At 43.5% G+C, this 19,826-nt stretch overlaps 1 protein-coding gene across 1 annotated transcript in view; it reads left to right on the forward strand.

Annotated features, from left to right (window-relative positions):
* MTMR7 (myotubularin related protein 7) overlaps positions 1 to 19,624 on the forward strand; it is a 38,056-nt gene extending 18,432 nt beyond the window's left edge. Inside the window, exons 6-14 of the mRNA XM_035114210.3 lie at positions 348 to 482; positions 3,758 to 3,890; positions 7,475 to 7,584; positions 8,634 to 8,759; positions 9,282 to 9,331; positions 9,834 to 10,034; positions 11,721 to 11,852; positions 14,533 to 14,659; positions 16,935 to 19,624. Coding sequence (XP_034970101.3) covers positions 348 to 482; positions 3,758 to 3,890; positions 7,475 to 7,584; positions 8,634 to 8,759; positions 9,282 to 9,331; positions 9,834 to 10,034; positions 11,721 to 11,852; positions 14,533 to 14,659; positions 16,935 to 17,300 — 1,380 coding nt within the window. The 3' untranslated portion in view covers positions 17,301 to 19,624. The remainder of the gene's footprint in view (positions 1 to 347; positions 483 to 3,757; positions 3,891 to 7,474; positions 7,585 to 8,633; positions 8,760 to 9,281; positions 9,332 to 9,833; positions 10,035 to 11,720; positions 11,853 to 14,532; positions 14,660 to 16,934) is intronic.
* The last annotated feature ends 202 nt before the right edge of the window (positions 19,625 to 19,826 follow it).

Here is a 19,826-nt window from a genome sequence, read left to right on the forward strand (position 1 = left end):
ATGCTGAATCCTTTGCCTGGGTCTTGAATCATGTGTGGGAATGCAGTCGAGGTGCGTAATAGGTACTTCCTTGAAATCAGCAGATATGCTGGGGGAGGGGGAGAAGAAGAGAGCCTAGCTGAGGTTCATTTTATTTATTTCATAAAACTTATGTACCACTTGAGTGTAGTAAACCTCAAAGGGGTTTACAAAGCAGTTCTGTGCTTAATCCTGATATAGGCTACATTTTTACTTCTCAAGTGGCAAGCATCAGAGGGGTTTGTTTTCCATTTCTAGATGGTAAATTACCTTTGGTTGTGCTAAATGTGTTAACTTGAATATTTCTGTCTGTTTTTGTTTCCTCACAGGCTTCCATATGCAGGAGTAGCCAGCCTCTCTCAGGCTTCAGTGCCCGATGCCTTGAAGATGAACAGATGCTTCAGTCGATCAGGAAAGCAAATCCAGGAAGTGATTTCATCTATGTTGTTGATACACGGCCAAAAGTAAGAAAATTTGTACTCTGTGGTGTATGTGCTTATTTTGTGGTAGCTAATGCCGATTGCAGACTGACGCGTCTCAGAAGATCTACAATAGCATGCCTGTAGAAGTATGTCAGAGGTCATCTGAATGAATTGGATGGCACTGGGTGGCATTGAAGTGCCCTGTGAGCTTGCTGCTACAAATCTCAAAAGATGGAAATATGGTTTTGCTTAGCCCTTTTGTTGTGAGTTCTGGAGTTAGAGGAGCAGCGAACAAATAGTCCTAAGGCTATGCTTTATAAATTATGGGTTGCTGAAGCCGGTGGGGAGTGGCACTGGACCCAGAGGATGTTACATGTAGCTCCATGACCTGACACTGTGGCAGAATCGGCATCTTAGGAGCATGGCCCAACACTGATGTATGCAAGCTTATCGTATGTGTGTTCTTTCAAATATCTGGGAAAGGCTATTGCATGATTTGATTTCTTCTTCCATATTGCAAAATAAAGTACTTTTGAAGTAGAATGCTGTAGCTTGTAGTCATGGGCATCACCAGATTGTTGAGCACCCCCAACTTCCCTGATCGGGGGGCAATTCAGCAAGATTTGCTTTCCATTGAAAGACCAGTGCAGAGAGAGTAACTTGTGCAGCCAACTTCCCAACTCCAGTTAATGCCAGGTAGAAAGCATCAGGTAGTACAATCAGACTCCTTCCCTCTCCTTTGCCAACTGCTTGTCTCAAACCTGATCACTGCAGGTCAAGACAGCCAAACTTGCAGCAGAATAATTTTACAGCTGCCTGATGCTATGAGCTCTCTACATTGTGCCATTACTTGACTGGTAGCCATTCTGTGCTGTCACGGAATGCTAGCAAACATTCTAACTTGGTTATTATGGGCAGTTGCTATAACACCAATGCTGTAAATACAATAAGAGCCCTTGAACTTAACTATCATTAGGAAAGCCTTTCAGACCTGCAGTAGAATGCATTGGATTCTGGTGTGAGTTTTGTCCCAGTTTACTTGCACTGTGGTCAGAACTGCAAATCTGCCACTGATTTCTCTTTTTGAATGCATCTGAGATGCATCCTTATCTCTGATAGATTTGACAAAGTTAACATTGGAAGCAGAAGGGCCCAGGATGGAAGGGTCTCTTCTCTCTTCAACTTGTGATAAAGTTTGTTATTTTGTCAGTAAGTTGAAAATTTTCTTCTGCGCCTGCGCCTATGAAATCATAAAACTTCCTGAGTTACCTCACTTTTAAAAAGTGTTTATTACTAATTACCTCACCCTAGCAAATTAATGCAGGCCATCAAAAATTCAGCATCTGAGAGCCATTCAGCATATTTATGTAAATCCACTGCGGTACTGTAGAGATAGTGCCATCTTCTGGCTATATTGTGATGTTAAAAGCAGTCTTTGCTTCAACAGCACAAAAATAAATGTTAATGCAACTGGATAGGAAATAGCCATTGTATTTTATTTTCATGTTCTCCCCTTTTAAAGTGGCAACCATAATATATGGAGTGGGCATTACAACATGAGGACTGGGTGGGTGCTAACCACGATCATAGGTGCTAAGAGAAAAGTGTAAATGCTTCGTTGGTTGGAAATGCCTTCGTGATTATTTTGCTGCCAAAGAAGCAGCTGCTGTTTTAGTTTTCCAATGCCACTTGCATTAAAATAAGCATCCATCAATATACGTTACAGCCAGTTCTCAGCACGCCATCACATTCTAGCATGATTGGGGGGGGGGGGAATTGCAGCAGGCTTGATTTTCGCAATGGATATGGCCACCAGGAAAAATGAGGGTGTGCAAATCTAGACATATATGTACTTAGAAGTAAGTCCGTTGAGTTCAATGGGGGTTACTTTCCAATTTGCATCCCAGTTGGGTCTCTGGATCACAGCCCAGATAAGTATGGGATGGTAGTCCATATTGAGGCATAGGAATTTCCCTTCTAGTGAGTCAGGCTGTTGGTCTTTCTAGCACAGTATTGTTGATGCTGATTTGCAGTGGCTCTTCAGGGTATCAAGGAGGGGGTCTTAACCAGCCCTGTCTGGATATCTTGTGTATTGGAGCTGGAACCTTTTGTATGCCGAGCATGTGCTCTGCCACTGAAAAGTTATGCTTAGGGACCATGAGAAGTGGGTACCACACCAGGTGGTTTGGCCCTAACTGACAGGGATTGCGTGTGTATGTTTGAAATTTGTCTGAGATTCAATTGTGTGCCTGTGTCAGGCTTTGGGGAATCAGGTCACTCTCCCAGTGGCAGCAAAGAAGCAGATAAAAAAATGGAAGAGTCTTACCAATTAGTTTATTCAATAATCACAGCAAGAGACAAAGGAATGCAGTCTCTCTCTAGAAATAGTGTTGCTCCAAGTAAAGTCTCCCCCCTTCGTCTCGCCTATTCTACGTCAGTCCTGCATCTGCTAATCTGAGCCGTCTGCCGCTGAACTCTCTGTTCTACTACCTTCAATGCCCATCTGGTCCTGGAAGGGGTGGTGGCCAGGATTGCTTTCCAAAGACACTGAGTCTGTCAGCTGTCTCTCCCTTGGTGCTTCTTCTTTCTGCTGTTCCTCTTCCAATATTTCCCAGCTTCTGTCCTCTGCAGCCTCTGAATTATGCCCTTCTGCAAACCACTGATCTAAATCTATACTGTCCTCCTGTTCTCAGGAAGGTTCAGGAGAAGGGGGGGGGCGTCTCCCACCATTCCTCCTCAGTCTAGCCCCTGACAGCCTGTAGGCAGAGGACCCCAGGTATTCTTGCAAAATTTGATTGCTCCAAAGTGTTGCCACCCCATATTGCACCACAGGTTGTAATGACAACTGAGAACCAATTCTGGCACAGTAGTTAGGGTGATTGATTTAGTCTGCAGAGTACAATACTAAGTTCACATCCCCACTGTGCCACCAAGCTCACTGGGGAACCATGGGCAAGTCACTAGCTCTCAGCCTAACCGACCTTCCAGGGTCATTGTGAGGATAAAACAGAGAGTGTGCGTCTTGATTAGCACTTGGAGTAAGATTGGAATAAAGACCTGAGGGCTGAAAAATATAAGAGCCTATTAGTTCTCGCAGCTCAAACATCAAAGAAAGCTCCAATTTTACTCTGATCCCTCCTCCTGCCTGTGCAAATAGGTTTAAAAGGTGGCCTTTAGTAATTAGATATGCGATGGATATCTCCTGTGTTCCTGCTTTTGTATATACTGCATGCTGTTTCTTTGTCATGTAGCAGAATGAGCACCATCTCCTCTGCAGCTCCATGTTTTTTCTTTCTTCTCTGACTCCCCCTCTGCAGCTCAATGCAATGGCAAACAGAGCAGCTGGGAAAGGATATGAGAACGAAGACAACTACTCCAACATCAAGTTTCAGTTCATAGGTATTGAGAACATCCATGTCATGAGGAGCAGTCTCCAAAAAATGCTGGAAGGTAAACTTTGTGGTTTCCCCCCTCATCTGTGCTTTTACCTTGTGCCCTCTCCCATCTTTGACACATGCTTTTCGGTGCAGCGAGATCCTAAGGGGAGAGGGTTAAAAATGATCAGTCATCTGCTGTGTGTACTTCTGTGTTTCAGCAACAAATATTGAAAATGTGGACTTTGCCCTGTCCCCAGTGTGGTCCTGGTAGACACGGTGGTACCCTCAGAGAGCCCCCTTGGCATCTGCTGAGGGCCCCTACCACTGCCCCTTTACATTTTTATTAAAAAAAATTGTTGTTATTTGGAGGAAGCCTACGGTATTTTTATTGGAGGGCGTTGCCTTCTTTTTTGTTTATTTGCTTGAAGGGTTTTGGTGTTTTTTGTGGGGAGCATCACCAGTTTTTCTTCTGTGAAACGGGCACTTTGTAATGCCCGTGACAGTTATATAGATTTCAAAATGTGCTCCTGGGCCCAAAGTGGTTGGGGACTTCTGCTCTACCTGAGCACGTCTGCCCTCTGATCCAAAAAGACAAAATTTCCTGGGTGCATACCTGAATGAAATGAGCTGTGCACACTTGTGCTTTATATGATATCAGAAAGGGGAGTGTGAAGAGAGCTGTTCTTTGCAGAATACTAAAATTTGGGTGTGGGAATTTGCATTAAGCAAGTGACTCTGTTGTACATCAAAACCATACATTTAAAGCACATGGCTTCCTCCCCAAAGAATCATGGGAACTGTACTTTACCCCTCACAGAGTTACAGCCCCTGCACCTCTAATAAATTACAGTTCCCACAATTCTTTGGGGGAAGCAATGAGACATATTTCTCAGGCTCACCTATCTTGCAGACGTATTGTGAGGGTGAAATGAGATTAATCCACATATGCTATTCTCAGCCTTTTGGAGTAAGGGCAGGATACAAAAATGAGAATCATAGACTTGTAGAGTTGGAAGGGACCACGAGGGTCATCTAGTCCAACCCCCTGCAATGCAGGAACCTTTTGCCCAATGCATGGGTTTCGAACCCACTACCCTAAGATTAAGGGTCTCATGCTCTACTGGCTGAGTCATCTCGGTTCTGTTATGCTTCCTGATCAAGTAAATTAAAAAAATTGGACCGGTCATTATCTCTTCCTCTAGTATTCATAGTTAGCAGGGTTGCATTCCTCACCAGCCACCAGCTTTCCCTGTTGGAAAGAGAAATAAGGTCATCTTGTGAGTTGCTGAGCTTGCCAGATATTTAAGTCACACACAAACACAGCCACCCACTGAGGGTTGTCTCCTGTGCTTAGGGCCAGATCTGTCCCAGATTCTCCTCTTTGCAGACCCTTTTTATAGATTAATTCTTTTTGGTGTGGATATAACGGTGCCAGTGCAATCTAATGGAGCTTTTGCTTAGTTATTTAATTTCTCACAGTTGAACTCCACACCAGCGGGAGTTCTCTTGATGTCTGTATGGTTGCAGGCCTATAATTTAGGACTTTATGGACTTTGCTCAGTAAAGTGGAGAGCAAATATTGATTCTGATATGGGAGGAAGGCTCTATTTTGACTTTATCCTGCACTTTGCAAACAAGAGGCAGCCATCTCGGTTTGAATCCAGCCGCTAATTGCTTGTGCTCCCATCTGCATGGATACATAAATCATTGGACAGATTTCTTGCTGTCAACAGTGGGCCATCAGGAGTTCTGTGAGATGCCATTTTTTAAAATGGCCTTATGTGATAGATCACTGGATGGAAGGTTAGCTGAAAGGACTCTGGGTTAAGTAAGGGCATATGTGTCCAAGTGTCAAATTTACAGGTACCTGCAGAATATTTGCTTATCTGGCTAGGATTTTCTACTCTAGGAATAGCCAACATGGCATCCTCCAGATGTTGTTGGACTCCAACCCTCAGTCAACATAGGTAATGGTCAGGGATGATGGGAGTCAGAGTCAAACAGAATCTTCAGAGGATCACATTGGCTACTCTTGGCCTATTCCAACTGGGTGTGGCTCTTCAGGACCTTGGGCCCTTTCACATTAAACGACATCACTCCTGATCCTTTAGCTGCAGATGGCTGGGATTAAATTTGGGAGCTTAATCCTATGGGACAGATCTGGCCTTAAACTTGGGTGCTCTGCAAATTGGTTATCGTCTCTTCAATCCTTCAAGCTACCATTCTCCTGGCATTCTCTTTGGCTTTAGTTGAATTCCTTTAGGGTCTCCAAAGGTAAAGGGACCCCTGACCGTTAGGTCCACTTGCAGACAACTCTGAGGTTGCGACGCTCATCTCACTTTACTGGCTGTGGGAGCCAGCGTACAGCTTCTGGGTCATGTGGCCAGCATGACTAAGCCACTTCTGGCAAACCAGAGCAGTGCACGGAAACACCGTTTAGCTTCCCGCTGGAGCTATTTATCTACTTGCACTTTGACGTGCTTTTGAACTGCTAGGTGGGCAGGAGCAGGGACCGAGCAACGGGAGCTCACCCCGTCGCGAGGATTCCAACTGCCGACCTTCTGATCAGCAAGCCCTAGGCTCCGTGGTTTAACCCACAGCACTACCCGCGCCCCAGGGTCTCTAGCTTCTAGCTTATGACATGTATGATGCTACTCATTACAGTGGCCTTCTACCCCTTGGTTTTTTTTAAAAAAAACTATCTATGAGGGTCAATTTGCAGTTTGTCTGCTTCGTTGAATACCACCCATGGTAGGTAAAAAGCAACCCTCCCCCATGTTGCCTCCCCTCACTGCTTTTCATTTAAATAAAATCTGGGCTTTGTTATACACATAACAAATTTGTCCCTAGATGTGTAAGCAAGCATTCTGCAGCGTTGTGAGATTGTATACACATGACCTCTTATTTCAGAATCAAAGGAGACTGAGTACTTAGGGTTTTTTTTTTTAGTCCTCACACAGTCTAGATCTATTGCATATTTTCTGCCCCTGAAAAGCACTTCTGAAGAAACTGGTTTCATTCCAAAAATAAAAGCTCATTGCAGATTGATCCTGCATTACTCGATAGTGTGTGCATTTGAAGAAAGATGAAAACCTATTTAGGCACTCCTGGCTACAAGAGGGTGTATACACACCTTTCCCAACTCATTGTTGTGACCCTGAAGGCTGTGCTCCTTTATGTGGCATTGTATCCCTGTTAAATTTCTTCTGAGTACACCTGTATATAATTGCACTAAAAGCTACGATTATGCATGTGGGAACCAGCTCCCAGTCCTTTTTTGAATTCCCCTTTTTCATGTGCTATGTATTGGAAAAGACAATGTTCTTATTGTCGTTCTTATTTTTGCTATGTCTTCTCCAATAGCTCAGTCGTTACAGCATGAGACTCTTAATCTCAGGGTTGTTGGTTTGAGTCATTGGGCAACAGATTCCTGCATTGCAGGGATGGGACTAGATAACCCTTGTGGTCCCTTCCAACTCTACAGTTCTATGATTCTGTGTATTTTGTGGTTTTTATGTTGCAATTTTATGTTGTGAACTGCCGTGAGATCTGCAGATGAAGGCGGCATACAAATTTTTAAAAAACATTAATAATAATGACAATAACGTAAAACTGGCTATAAACAGAGTTCTTTACTGAAGCTGGTGTATTTTGCAGTTTGCGAGCTGAGATCTCCTTCGATGAGTGACTTCCTCTGGGGTTTAGAGAACTCAGGCTGGCTAAAGCATATCAAAGCCATCATGGATGCTGGCATCTTTATTGCTAAGGTGCAGTATGTACTTTTTAGAAATAAATTGGAATAGTGCTGATTCAGAAGACCTGGTTTTATGCTGATGGCTTGCTGCTGCTTTCAGGGATTTATTATGTAAGATATGTATATGGCCCAAATGTATTGCACTTTGAGGCTAGGGAAGTAGACGGTGTTGCTCTGTAACAAACAGGTACCATGTTACTGAAACAAATTGTGTCACGGGTCCCTGTAGCCCACTCTGTCCTGGCCAAGGTACCATTACCTATCCTGTGTACCTGTGGCTGTTGACACCAAACTCCCAACAACCAGGGAACATAGAGCAGGGGTTGCCAACCTTTTTGGACCAGTGGGCATATCTCACATTTTGAGAGTGTTCTGGAGGCACCAGTCACAGAATGGCTTCCACAAGCTATGTGGTACAACACAAAATGATGAGCTAGAGACCTTTTTTTTTTAAATGAAATTTTATAGTCTGGGACTCCTGCCCAAAGGCACCAGTGAAAGCCTTTGTGGACAGCATGGCAACCCCTGACACAGGATCAATGAGCTGATTTGAACATCTTGACAAGCTGTTCAAAGCCAAGATCTGCCCAGTGCATTATGTTGACTTGTAGAGTTCTTTGTTTGGTAACACTGGAACATAAGAAGCTGCCTGAGACAGAGTCAGATGATTGGTCCATCTAGCTAAGTTTTGCTTACACCAGGGATGGGAAACTCGTGTCCCTCCAAATTCTGCTAGACTACAACTTTCATTGTTCCTGACCAGTGGACATTCCAACAAGGACTGATGGGAGTTGGAGTCCAGCAACATATGGAAGGTCACAGATTCCCCACCTCTGGTCTCTGCTGGTCTGCACCCCATGTACAGGCACATGTTTCAGACAGGGGTCTTTTCAAGCAATACCTAGAGATCCTGGGAAACTGTAGCTGGAAACTTTGCAAATCCAAGCAAGTTGTTCTTTGAGTTGGCTGCACCAGTTTGACGTACTTCACACAAATGATGGAAATGTTACTGCTCTGCATTTTATTGGCTATATATCTCTTCAATGTTCCTCTGTATTTTAGGCTGTTGCTGAAGAAGGAGTGAGTGTTCTTGTTCACTGTTCTGATGGATGGGACCGGACAGCTCAGGTTTGCTCCATAGCAAGCCTTCTTGTAGATCCATACTACAGAACTATGAAAGGGTTTATGGTAAGCATGCTTGCTTTTGCAGAAAAAGGGGGACTTGTAACAAGCTGTGTAGTTACTTGTCTGTAGTTACTTGACTTAGTATAGCAGAGGCTTCCTTAACACTAAAAGTATTTTAAAGCTACTTTTAAGTATCTAGTGGTTTGGTTCTATGCGCTTCTGTGAGAGCAAGTGTAGCATAGGAGTAATGAAAGCTCCCTTATGCTGAGTCAACCATTTGCCCATTTGCTCAGTATTGTCTACTATGCTGAAGGCTCACCCACACTTCCATCTGACTCATGGCTAGAAAGCATGGGTCTCACCTCTTTTTTACTTTCCCCATTGGAGTTGCTGAACTACAACTCCCATCATCCTTGGCCACTTGTCATGCTGGCTGGGGCTGATGGTAGTTGGAGTCTGAAAACATCTGGAGGTCCACAGGTCTCCCACCCCTGCCTTAGACTGACACTGAAGATAATTGTCTGCTTTCTTAAAATGCATGTGAGCTTCTTTGCATGCTACTTATACATACCTTTCTCATTCTAGGTATTAATTGACAAAGACTGGGTTTCATTTGGCCATAAATTTAATCACAGGTAAGTATGGTTTGCTTTGTGTAGATTTCATGAGGCTACATCCAATGAAATGTGTTGCTACCATTGGGTATCAAATGAACAACACTTTCTAAATAATTCCTATAGCTGCGCCTTTGAGCTATGAGCTAAATCTTCCATAACTGTTATGTTGTATGGGGCAGCAAATCTTCAACTGAGGGACAGCAGTGGTTGAGCAATGTTTCAAACTATGGTGTTCAAACACTGCCTTGTGTATGACTACAGTATGTAGGCAAACTATTTTCTGATTGTATGCAAATAAATTGAGATGTTAGCTATTCAGGCTTGGGCTGACTCTCATGCCTCAGCCAAGGCAAACTTCAGACTTGGTTCTGAAGTGCTAGGAATGGCACCAAAGTAATCTTTTTCTTTTTAAAAATTATTTAAATTGAAGTTTAGGACTGGGCTTGCAATGGTGCAGGGTGTCATTCATTTAAAATGATCATATGCTATGAATTAACTTTTCATTTTGGGATTGTTTTAGGTATGGCAATTTAGATGGAGACCCAAAGGAGATCTCTCCAGTTATTGATCAGTTCATCGAGTGTGTTTGGCAGCTTATGGAACAATTTCCTTGTGCCTTTGAATTCAATGAAAGGTTCCTAATCCACATACAGCATCACATTTGTTCGTGCCAGTTTGGGAACTTCCTGTGCAACTGTCAGAAGGAAAGGCGAGAGCTGAAGTAAGGCATGCTTAGCACTTAAACAATACATATGCACAATAGGCCATTCAACCCTTGAGAGCTGTATTTCATTTAGATGAATGGGGGGGGGGGAACTGGAAAGTGCAGACTTGGCCATGAAAATCTTTTGCCCTCCATGTCCTAGTTCCATAAATTATATCAGGTTTCCTAGCCTAGTTAATCCCATATCTTTTGGACTACAACTCTCCAGTCAGCACAGCCAGTGGTCAAGGAGTTCTAGATGGAAGTCTGATAACATACCTTTGTTGAGAACAGAAAGGACCTGTGTTTTGCCATGACTTTGACTTCAAACGTCTCACGCTTGCTACAATCCTAGGCCTGCTGGACTGCTGTGGCTTACCTTCAGTGATGTTGGAGTCCTGCTCCCATCCACCCCTGCCAGCTTGGCTAATAGGAATTCAAGGGACACATGTTTCCCACCCCTGCTATATCACTTTTATTCATTGGCTTTGATTTAGAGTTGAATGTACCGTCTAGCCTAGGGGTGAGCAACATTTTTTCAATTCAAAGGCTTCGTTCCCTTCGGCCAGGGACTGGCCGGACACTGACGAGTGGGCACCAGCAGAAGGGGGTTGGAGATTGACTTGGAAGAAAGGAACCTGTAACAGCCAGGAAGCAAGAGTCAGAGGCAGGAGAAACTGCAGGTTTGGGGAGTGAAGACCAGGTGTAGGGGAGGAAGAGAGAGGTCAGGCTGGTGTAGAGTCAAGGGCTTCAACACCCCCTTCTCCTGTTCCCTCCAGTCAAGCTCCACTGATTCCCAGGACCAGGAGAGGATTGAAGAGGGAGGAGCAGAAGGTTACACATAGGCAGAGTCTTTGCCTGCTTGTGTGCAGCTTGGATTGGGGTTCAAGGGAGGGGCCTCTCCGTTGCGGCAACTGCCTCATTGGGTGCACACCTAGGTGTAGCTGAGAGACGTAGGACTGATGGCCCTGCCTTTTCCTAACTTGTAAGTGCACTTTTGGCAACATCATTGTTTCCCAAACTTGGGTGTCCAGCTGTTTTGGGGCTACAAATCCCACCATCCCTAGCTAGCAAGACCGGTGGTCAGGGATGATGGGAATTGTAGTCCAAAAACAGCTGGTGGCCCATGTTTGGGAAACACTGAGTTAATTCCTCAATGTGGACATTCCTTGCCTGACAGTGCCTTGACATATCATGTGGGAAAGCTTGCTCTGTATTCAAGTGGTGAGCAGGCCCAGAACAAAAAGTGGACTGAACAGCAGGTGCAACTTTGTGCAGTAGGCTGCATGTCAGCCATGCAAAAGGTAGCAGCTTCTATGCAAACATGTGTGTGCATGCGTCCCCCCCTTTCCACTCAAGTAAGTAAGAAGCACGATCAAAGGCCAAGGACAAGTTCAAGCCAGACAAAAGCACTCGAGGGCCAGTGAAGACTGCAGCCTGGGAAAGGGATGTGCCTTGGAGAGGGTTCAAAGGGCTGGGAAGTGAGGATTGGTGGGTCACTTTTGGCCCCAGGGATTGAGGTTCTCCACCCTTCCTCTAACCCTTCTCCATTCGGAATAGGGGAGCTTGAATCAAAGAGTACCCAGTCCAGAGCATTTGAATTCTAGCCTTCCTAACTAAATAGCTGCTCTCTTAACCTACTTTCACCAGTGTATTTTGGCTTGGGCTTGTATTCATGGACTTGTCTTTCAAATCAACTCACAGGATTCAAGAGCGGACTTACTCACTTTGGGCTCACTTGTGGAAGAATCGGGCAGATTATGTGAATCCGCTGTATAGGGAAGACCATAATCGGACCCTGCACCCACAGTCCGCACCCTGCCATTTTATCTACAAGTAAGTGACAATCTGGCCACTGGATGTTCTCTTAACAGAAAATGCTAGGACAAAATGCTGCTGTTTGTTTCCCAGGTTTCATTCCGGTGTATGAATAATGTGATAATGTTCCGTTTAGGAGACATAAAGCCATGTGGAGTTTTTTGCTAAATAGACTCTTCACTTGCATTGTATCGCTGGATTGTTCCCAGAAATAATGTCAATGCCAGTCCTGAAATAAATTTGTATTAGGATATCTGTTCTAAAAGCACCTGTTTCCATCAGCACCAATGTTGGGCATGGTAGCAAGGCTATAAGGCATGCACCTTGTTTATGTGGCAGGTATCCTGTGGTTTGATTTCTAACATCTTCCAGCAAATGTCATCCTTAAATTATATTGCATATTACACACACACACATTTTCATCTTCTCTCTTTCTCTCTCTCTTGCCTGTATACAGCCCTGTATAAGGAAGTTTTTTAAGGTTTAATGTTTTACTATGTTTTTATACATGCTGGAAGCTGCCCAGAGTGGCTGGGCCAGCCCAGTCAGATAGGCGGGACACAAACAAACAAATTAATAAGAATAATTGAAGTTCTCACTTTTAAAGTCAAATGCCTGTGTAGGACTTCCTTCCCAAATGGCCACTTACATATATTCCTAGATTTCTTGCTTATTTTCAAGTTTGTTTTTCTAGCCCCCCCCCAAGCTAGAATTTATATTTATTTTCTATGATCCTGTGGAATAATAATAATAATAATAATAATAATAATAATAATAATAATAATAATAATAGTAATAATATATTTCTTGCACTTCCAACAAAGTATAAAGGAACACACCGAAACATCAAACATTAAAAGCTTCCCGAAACAGGGCTGCCTTCAGGGCTGCCAAAAGTCATATGATTGTTTATCTCTTTGACATCTGACAGGAGGGCGCACCACAGGGGAGGCACAACTACCGAGAAGGCCTTCTGCAGCATAGATGGGCCCTGCTGAGGCATTTGGTACCCATGAACACCAACCACATGAAGGGGTCAGCTGAAAGGCACAAGACTTGTTACAGGATGTGGTGGGCACGCCTACAAGCTGATGAGTCATCACCAGCAGTCTGAAGAGGGGCCCTCCTCAGCACGTAGGGTTTCCGCCACAGGGATGGGAAAGCTTGGTTAATCAGAGGTCTTGTCCTCATGTTGGAAACTGACATGCCCAGAAGTGCCTTTCAAACTGAAGCAAATCATGCAGCAGGTGGGGCTGGCGTGCATGGCAGAGTCAGTGGCAGTGAAGCTAGCCCCACGTGTACTCTCTGGTCCCTTCACACGTTTGGTAGCTATGGACACCAAATGCCTAACGGAGCTGCAGGCTTAAGCCTGATGTGCTATGAGGATCGCTGACCCTGAAATGAGCACATCCAGTCCCCTAAAATTATATTTATGGGAATTTACAAATACAGTCATACCTCGACATCCGAACACTTCGACTTCCGAAGGTTTCGACTTCCGAAGTCGACAACCTCTGGAAGTCTTTTCGCCGCGCACGCCTGGCGCATGCACAGAAGTGCAAAATCACGCTTCACGCATGCGCCGACCGCACGCTTCGACATCCAAAAACCTCGACTTACGAAGACGACCGCGGAATGGATCATCTTCGTAAGTCGAGGTACCACTGTAATACTTATTATTGCTACAATTCAAAAGCTGAAAATCTGTTATGGACAAATGCAAATGGTAAAAATCAGAATCTCTCATTGGTTTCCTTTACGGGGTGTGCTGTTTTATTGTTCTGATTGCTTGTTCCCCAAGGAAATTGTTTTTTAAAAGTTGATTTTAAGCTAACATTGCCTCTTGAGAATTAAACTGAACTACTATAGATTTGGGAAAGGGGTGGTTGTGTTGACGGGAATCCACTTAGTGCTATCATTAGAACCTACAGCATTACAGAACCTCTTAAAATAGCTTCACAAGCCCTTTCTAAACAGCTCTATTCTGAATCCACCTCTGACTGTTACTTAACCCTGCACTGATCTGCTTATGCGCACGCAACAGACCGTTGGTTGCATGTAACCGGAGGAACTGGGCAACACGGTGGATAAGTATAACACAAGTTGTCCACAACATGTCTTTACAGTATACCCCACCTTTTCTGAGACTACTGTTTTCAGGCTGACCAGGGAACTGTCATGTAGGTAAGGTCTGTGACAATGACAGAGTAAACAAGAGTAGGTCATGGGGGGAACCAGCGTCTCAGGGTTATGTGAAGAAACACCTGCCTATACATCAGGTGTTCCTTCCCACTGCAACACGCTCATTGTTTCAGGGATCTTTTGCTTGCGGCAATTTGTGAAATATTGATTGCTCAACAGCTGCTTCATGCTGAAATGTGTCAATTTCCCAAACAGAAATGTCTCAGAAATCCAGGAATATTTTTTTTGAGCTGCATGGCTTTGCAGACTTCCATGTTAAAAATAGCCCCTAGATAGAAGGCAGGCAAGGATTTTCACGTGCCAACTTGAAATTTGAAGAACTTCCCCCCTTATTAAACTTGTGTCTAGTATAGCACAGGGGTCTGTGCTGGGCCTTAAAAGCGATCTTATACCCATTTAGGTAGAAGTTACCTCACAACTCAGTGGGGCACACTCCTGAATAGGCATGTACTGGATTTCCCTTTGCGTCCTGCAACTTCATTCTTTCGTTTTCCAGGTTCTGGAGTGGAATGTACAACCGCTTTGAAAAAGGGCTGCATCCGCGGCAGTCTGTTACTGAGTACTTATTGGCAGTGAAGGAAGAAACACAACAGTTGGAGGAAGAGCTACTGGTCTTAGAAGAGGTATCTTTCTTTATTACATTTCTATCCCACCTTTGGGGTGTTAGGACAGGGGAACCCCTCTGGTGGGGGAACATCTCATGCTCCTTCTGGGGTAGTTTGTCCACCTTTGGTCCCCAGCCTGCTCTCAGCTCCCACCTGTAGCTCCTGGAAGCTGTCAGCATGCGACTGGTTGGCTAAACCAGGTGAGGGTAGTTGATGGGTCTCAAACCCTCCGTGAGATAGGGACTTCCTCTGCATGTGAAGACTGGCTCTGGAGGACAAAACCAATAGTGGGTCCAAGGTCAATAAGGTGGTTTCTGCATGTGCTATAAAGGGGGCAGATGGGACTCATCAACCTGGGGTGGTAACCCATTGAGGAGAAGGAAAACTCTGAACTTACCTCTGCTGCCTTGTGGGATATCATCAACAAGGCCCAGCATGAGGTCTTGTTGTCTGGGCAGCCCAGGACCTCCATCCACACTGCCCAGGCTTGCACTTCAGTGCAGCTAACACAGTGGTTTGACTTCATCCCCAGGTACATGCCATTGTCTCGAGAGAGAGACGGGTGCCAACAATCCCACCTTTCCTCCAAGGAACAAAGGTGGTCTATGTGGTTCTCCTTCTCCATTTTTTATTCTTATAACTACCCTGTGAGGGAGGTTAGGCTTAGAAACTGGGACTCGTCCAGTGAAGGAGCTTTCAGAGTTGAACAGGGCATTGAACTCCCAGGTCCTAGTCAACATTCTATAACCACTACATTTCACTATGCTTCTTGAAGTCAGTGTGGTGGGCCAGCTTTGATCCAGTTCAACATGTGTGCGTTGCATGCAGCTGGTGGTCCCAGATGGGGATGTGTCCATCAAGCTAAACTGAGTCCATCATTGTGAAGATGCACCTCCGGCATGCAGATCTCCCTTTCTTGACTGGAGCACTTGCATTACCCCACCCCCACCAGCTAAAGCTAATGTTATGACTTTGGATGGATTGTTCCCAATGTCTGTCAGTGTTTATGGTACCAGCGAAATAGTACCAAATACTTCGCAATCCCTGATCCTGAAAGTGAAGAGACAGAAGACATTTTTTTTCTTGTTTTTATTATGATTTCCCATCCTCTCTCTCCTGTCCCCCCATATAATTGTATTGTTATTAGCTGCCATTTAAAGTGAAACATTTCCCCCGTGGTGACTTATAACATGTAAAACAATTACAAACTGTATAAAATATAAACAGCACAATCAGAGGTGTAATAGCATCAGTAAAAACATTTCAGATCAATATATTGCAGCCAGCAGTAAAACTACTGCCTGTTAAGCGCTCTCATTAAAAATTGTTTTTAGAGCCCACCTACACAAGACTAAGGAGAGAGCACAGAGGGTGTGTGTTCCATAGACATGGGGCCATTGCAGAAAAGGCACTGTCTTTTATATACACTAGCCTTAGCTTATTTTATGGAGACTGCACAAATGGGACCTCTGTAGCGGATCTCAAATCCCTGGCAAGTTCAGCTGGGCTTAGACAGACCTTCAAGTAGCTTGGTACCAAACATTTATGTCAAAATAAAAAATGAAGACTTGGGTCAGGAATGTCCTTCCAAAGATGAAAGAGAACCCTCCAAAAATTGGACCGTATCGAAACACATTTTCTCAGGCTAAGAAAAGAAAAGATGTTTTGCTTGGGGCGGGGGGGAATGGGTGCGAGTCAGTATTCCAAGTCTCCAGGGGAGGAAACTTGTTCCACTGCTCTTCATTTGGCCAGTCTCTCTCAATCCATTCCATTATATTTCATGTTGGTCTTCATATTTATTTTTCTGTTCAAAGCATTTATACTCATTCATACCCAGAAAGGCTCCTAGAGTGACTTAGATCAATAAAAGCAAGATGTTACACAAAAGGATAAAGGGATGGGGAGAGAAGAGGAAAATAATCCTCAGACACTAAATTTTGATGTTTATTGTAACCAATAATTTCATGCCTGAGTTTGCTTGCTTTACTCCCCCCCATCCTTTTTGACTAGTTAAGATGGAAACGGACTGTTTGCTGTTTTGTTTCCTTTATTTTAAGGCCTTGATGGCCCTTGAGAAATAATAAGCATAATAGGAAATAATAACAATGTTAATATGGGATGTACCGGTATATTTCCCTTGCTGTCCCCTTTTCCTTTTGTGAGGTGCCAGGGCAGGGATTGTGTCATTTTTATCGATATGTGAGTAATTCTGGGAGCTTTTCTTGCTGAAGAGCGGGATATATATGCTTTGAAAGATAGAAAAATGGGGAATGAACTGTTTCTTGTCTTGCAGAGATTGGCCAAACTTACAAGTGGGCAGTTGAATAATGGTGAGATAAAGCAAAAACAACAAAATGGAAGCAACGACTTTGGACATTCTACTTCCAATGACAGCATCGCTAACACTCCCCAGGATTACACAGGCAATCTGAAATCCTTCTCCTCCCGGAGCCCATCACAGGGAGATGAAGAAGACTCGGCCCTGATTCTTACGCAAGATAACCTGAAAAGTTCCGATCCAGATCTCTCTGCCAACAGTGATCAGGAGTCAGGTGTGGAGGACATGAGCTGCCGGTCCCCAAGCGGAGGGGGATGTTTGCCCAGCGAGGATAGCACCAAAGACCGTGATTCGGACGAAGCTGTTTGTCTTACTGTCTGAAGTGACAGCCAGTCAGTAGGTGACAAATGACTACATGTTGAAAGAGAGAAAAGTCCAAAGAAATAGAGTTGTGCACTTAAGGTACAGATGTAACATAGTTGTAAGCTAGAATCTTAACTGGAAAAATAACCTCTCATATTTAGCTTCTCCTATTTAAGAACAGTAATGTATTTATGGGATTGCTTCATCTTCCTTTAATAACTGACAGAGCCATACAGAACGGACAATTTCTATTTAACTTAGAATTCTAGTTTAGTGTTTAGTTGGTCGACAGCAGTACCGTTCCCAAAGAAGCTTAGCGAAAACATGTTGATGCATGTCATGCCAAAAAACAAAACAAAACAAAACAAAGACCTGTCCTCACCATTCCTGCAAATTAACAGCTTGCACTTTATGAATACAGCTGAACAAAGAAGTCCACTTCTTGAAGAGCATTACTGCATCCGTTCAGAAAGTTATAGTTAAAATAGTAAAAAAAATCATTCCCAGGTTCCTGGATTTATTCCAGGCATCCTCAAACTGGTGCCCTCCAGATAATTTGGATTACAACTGCCACCAGCCCCAGCCTGCGCAGGTGATGAGAAGACAAGTCTAGACACAGCCAGCATACCATAGAAGTCACTTGCTACAGATTCTTAAAAGGATCAATGTATTTTAATCTTTGTTGGAAGCTGCCCAGAGTGGCTGGGGAAACCCAGCCGGATGGGCGGGTTACAAATAAATAATAATAATGATAATAATAATAATTCATAATGATATTTAGAAAGCATTTCCCCATGTTAGATGGTGAGTATTGAGGCAAGGCTGTACTGCTGAGGACCACAAGCTTGTGCCAAGCAGGCCCAGAAGCCCCAATCTTCCCTGTCCCTTAGTTTTGCAGGAGGAAGAAAACAAAGATGAAGTTGTAGCTCAAATCAACAAAAGGCCTTCTCTTTGCTTTCCTCTAAGGGAGACACTTCCTTAAATACTGTGACCCTGATCCAGTTTTAGTTCCAGGTATAGCCATGTGTAACAACGGCTTCACGATCATGGATGCAAAGTCACATGCCCATGCATAATAAAAGATGCCCTGTACATTCTGGTTGGGTTTGTAGCACTGAGACAGCAAGGGATGTGAATCCAGGTAAATGCAGAGAGGCTGTTTATGGGGATTGACGTCTTTTGCTAGACTTTTGTCTCTGAGAACTCTGCTTTTATATCATTTTGGGGGTGGGGGGATTTGAAGATGATTGCTGCTTAATAGGTCCCCTGTACTTGAGGCGTATCTTTGACTTCTAGTTTGGAAGATACTGGGCTGTATTCAATGCTCCACAAGTTGAACTCTGCCTGTGCAACAAGACGTCTTCCCTGTGCATGTACCGCAAACCACATTTTGTTCCCGATTGTCTTACAAAAACAAGAGTTTATATTGGATTAGCTATCATGTGTACGTACAACAGTCAAACCCTGGTTTTAGTCTAGCGACAAAATAGGAAAATAACTCAAGATGTGGTTATTGAAAATATTTCCTGTTAAGGTATATGGAGCTGCAATAAGGTAAATGGGCTGCAATAATCCAGATTAGTTGGGTTTGGTTAAACTAAGTGATTTTGGTTACTAGTAGCAGAAAACCCAGCAGTCACTGACCCTGAGTAGATTCCTGTCACTTTTTCTTATGTAAATGTAATGGCTGTAGTTCACTCCTGGAGTGGGCGGCGAGGCAGTAGGACAAGGGACATATTTTGGGAGCAAACACTGTCCCCAATACTCATAACGCCAGCCTTCAGTGATAAAAACTTGGTAGGGATGCAATACATCTAGCAACATTCAGAAACTAGCAAGATGACTCACATTGGTTTTAAACATTCCATGTTTTGAAATCAGCACCCCACTTTAGAATCGTACATCTTTCTAAAACATATGCATAGAATACCTGATGTACATTCTTAATGATTTTTCTGGCTAGGAATGAAGAATTTTTTTATTTTTTCCCCAAAACTTGGAAGCATGGAAGTGCTATGTTTGTGGAATCACATGTGAAATACGGATGATGTGAAGGTGAAATCTTCTTAAACAATCTATACTTAAACAAGTATAACATTGTATACTATATTATCTTGTCTGTACTTCTAGAAATATAGGAGTTTGAAATATGAAAAACACTTAGTAAAATTTGTGCAGCATATTTTAAAGTCTAGTTTTGCCGCTAAACTCCTGATGGTTTTGCTAGGGATCCCTGAACTCTTTCGATTTAAGACATTATGGCTTGTTTTGTTTTTGTATCGTCTTAATGCTGCATTATACTACCTGAATGAAGGTTATTTCAATAATAAATACATAAGGACGCACAATTATTATACTCTATTGTTTATATTTAGGATTATTATAATTTTGGAAAAATTCAAGATATTCTTTTAGAATAAATGTTTGTGCTTTCATCAATTTCTTTGAATCCACAATCCAGAGGAGTGTACTGCTCAACTCTTTCAAGACACTAAAACCTGCCATCAGCTGCTTAAGGGGGAATCTAGCGCCACTCCTCCGCAC

The sequence above is a fragment of the Zootoca vivipara genome, chromosome Z1 (genome assembly GCF_965207765.1).
Source record: "Zootoca vivipara chromosome Z1, rZooViv2.hap1.1, whole genome shotgun sequence".
Taxonomy (NCBI): domain Eukaryota; kingdom Metazoa; phylum Chordata; class Lepidosauria; order Squamata; family Lacertidae; genus Zootoca; species Zootoca vivipara.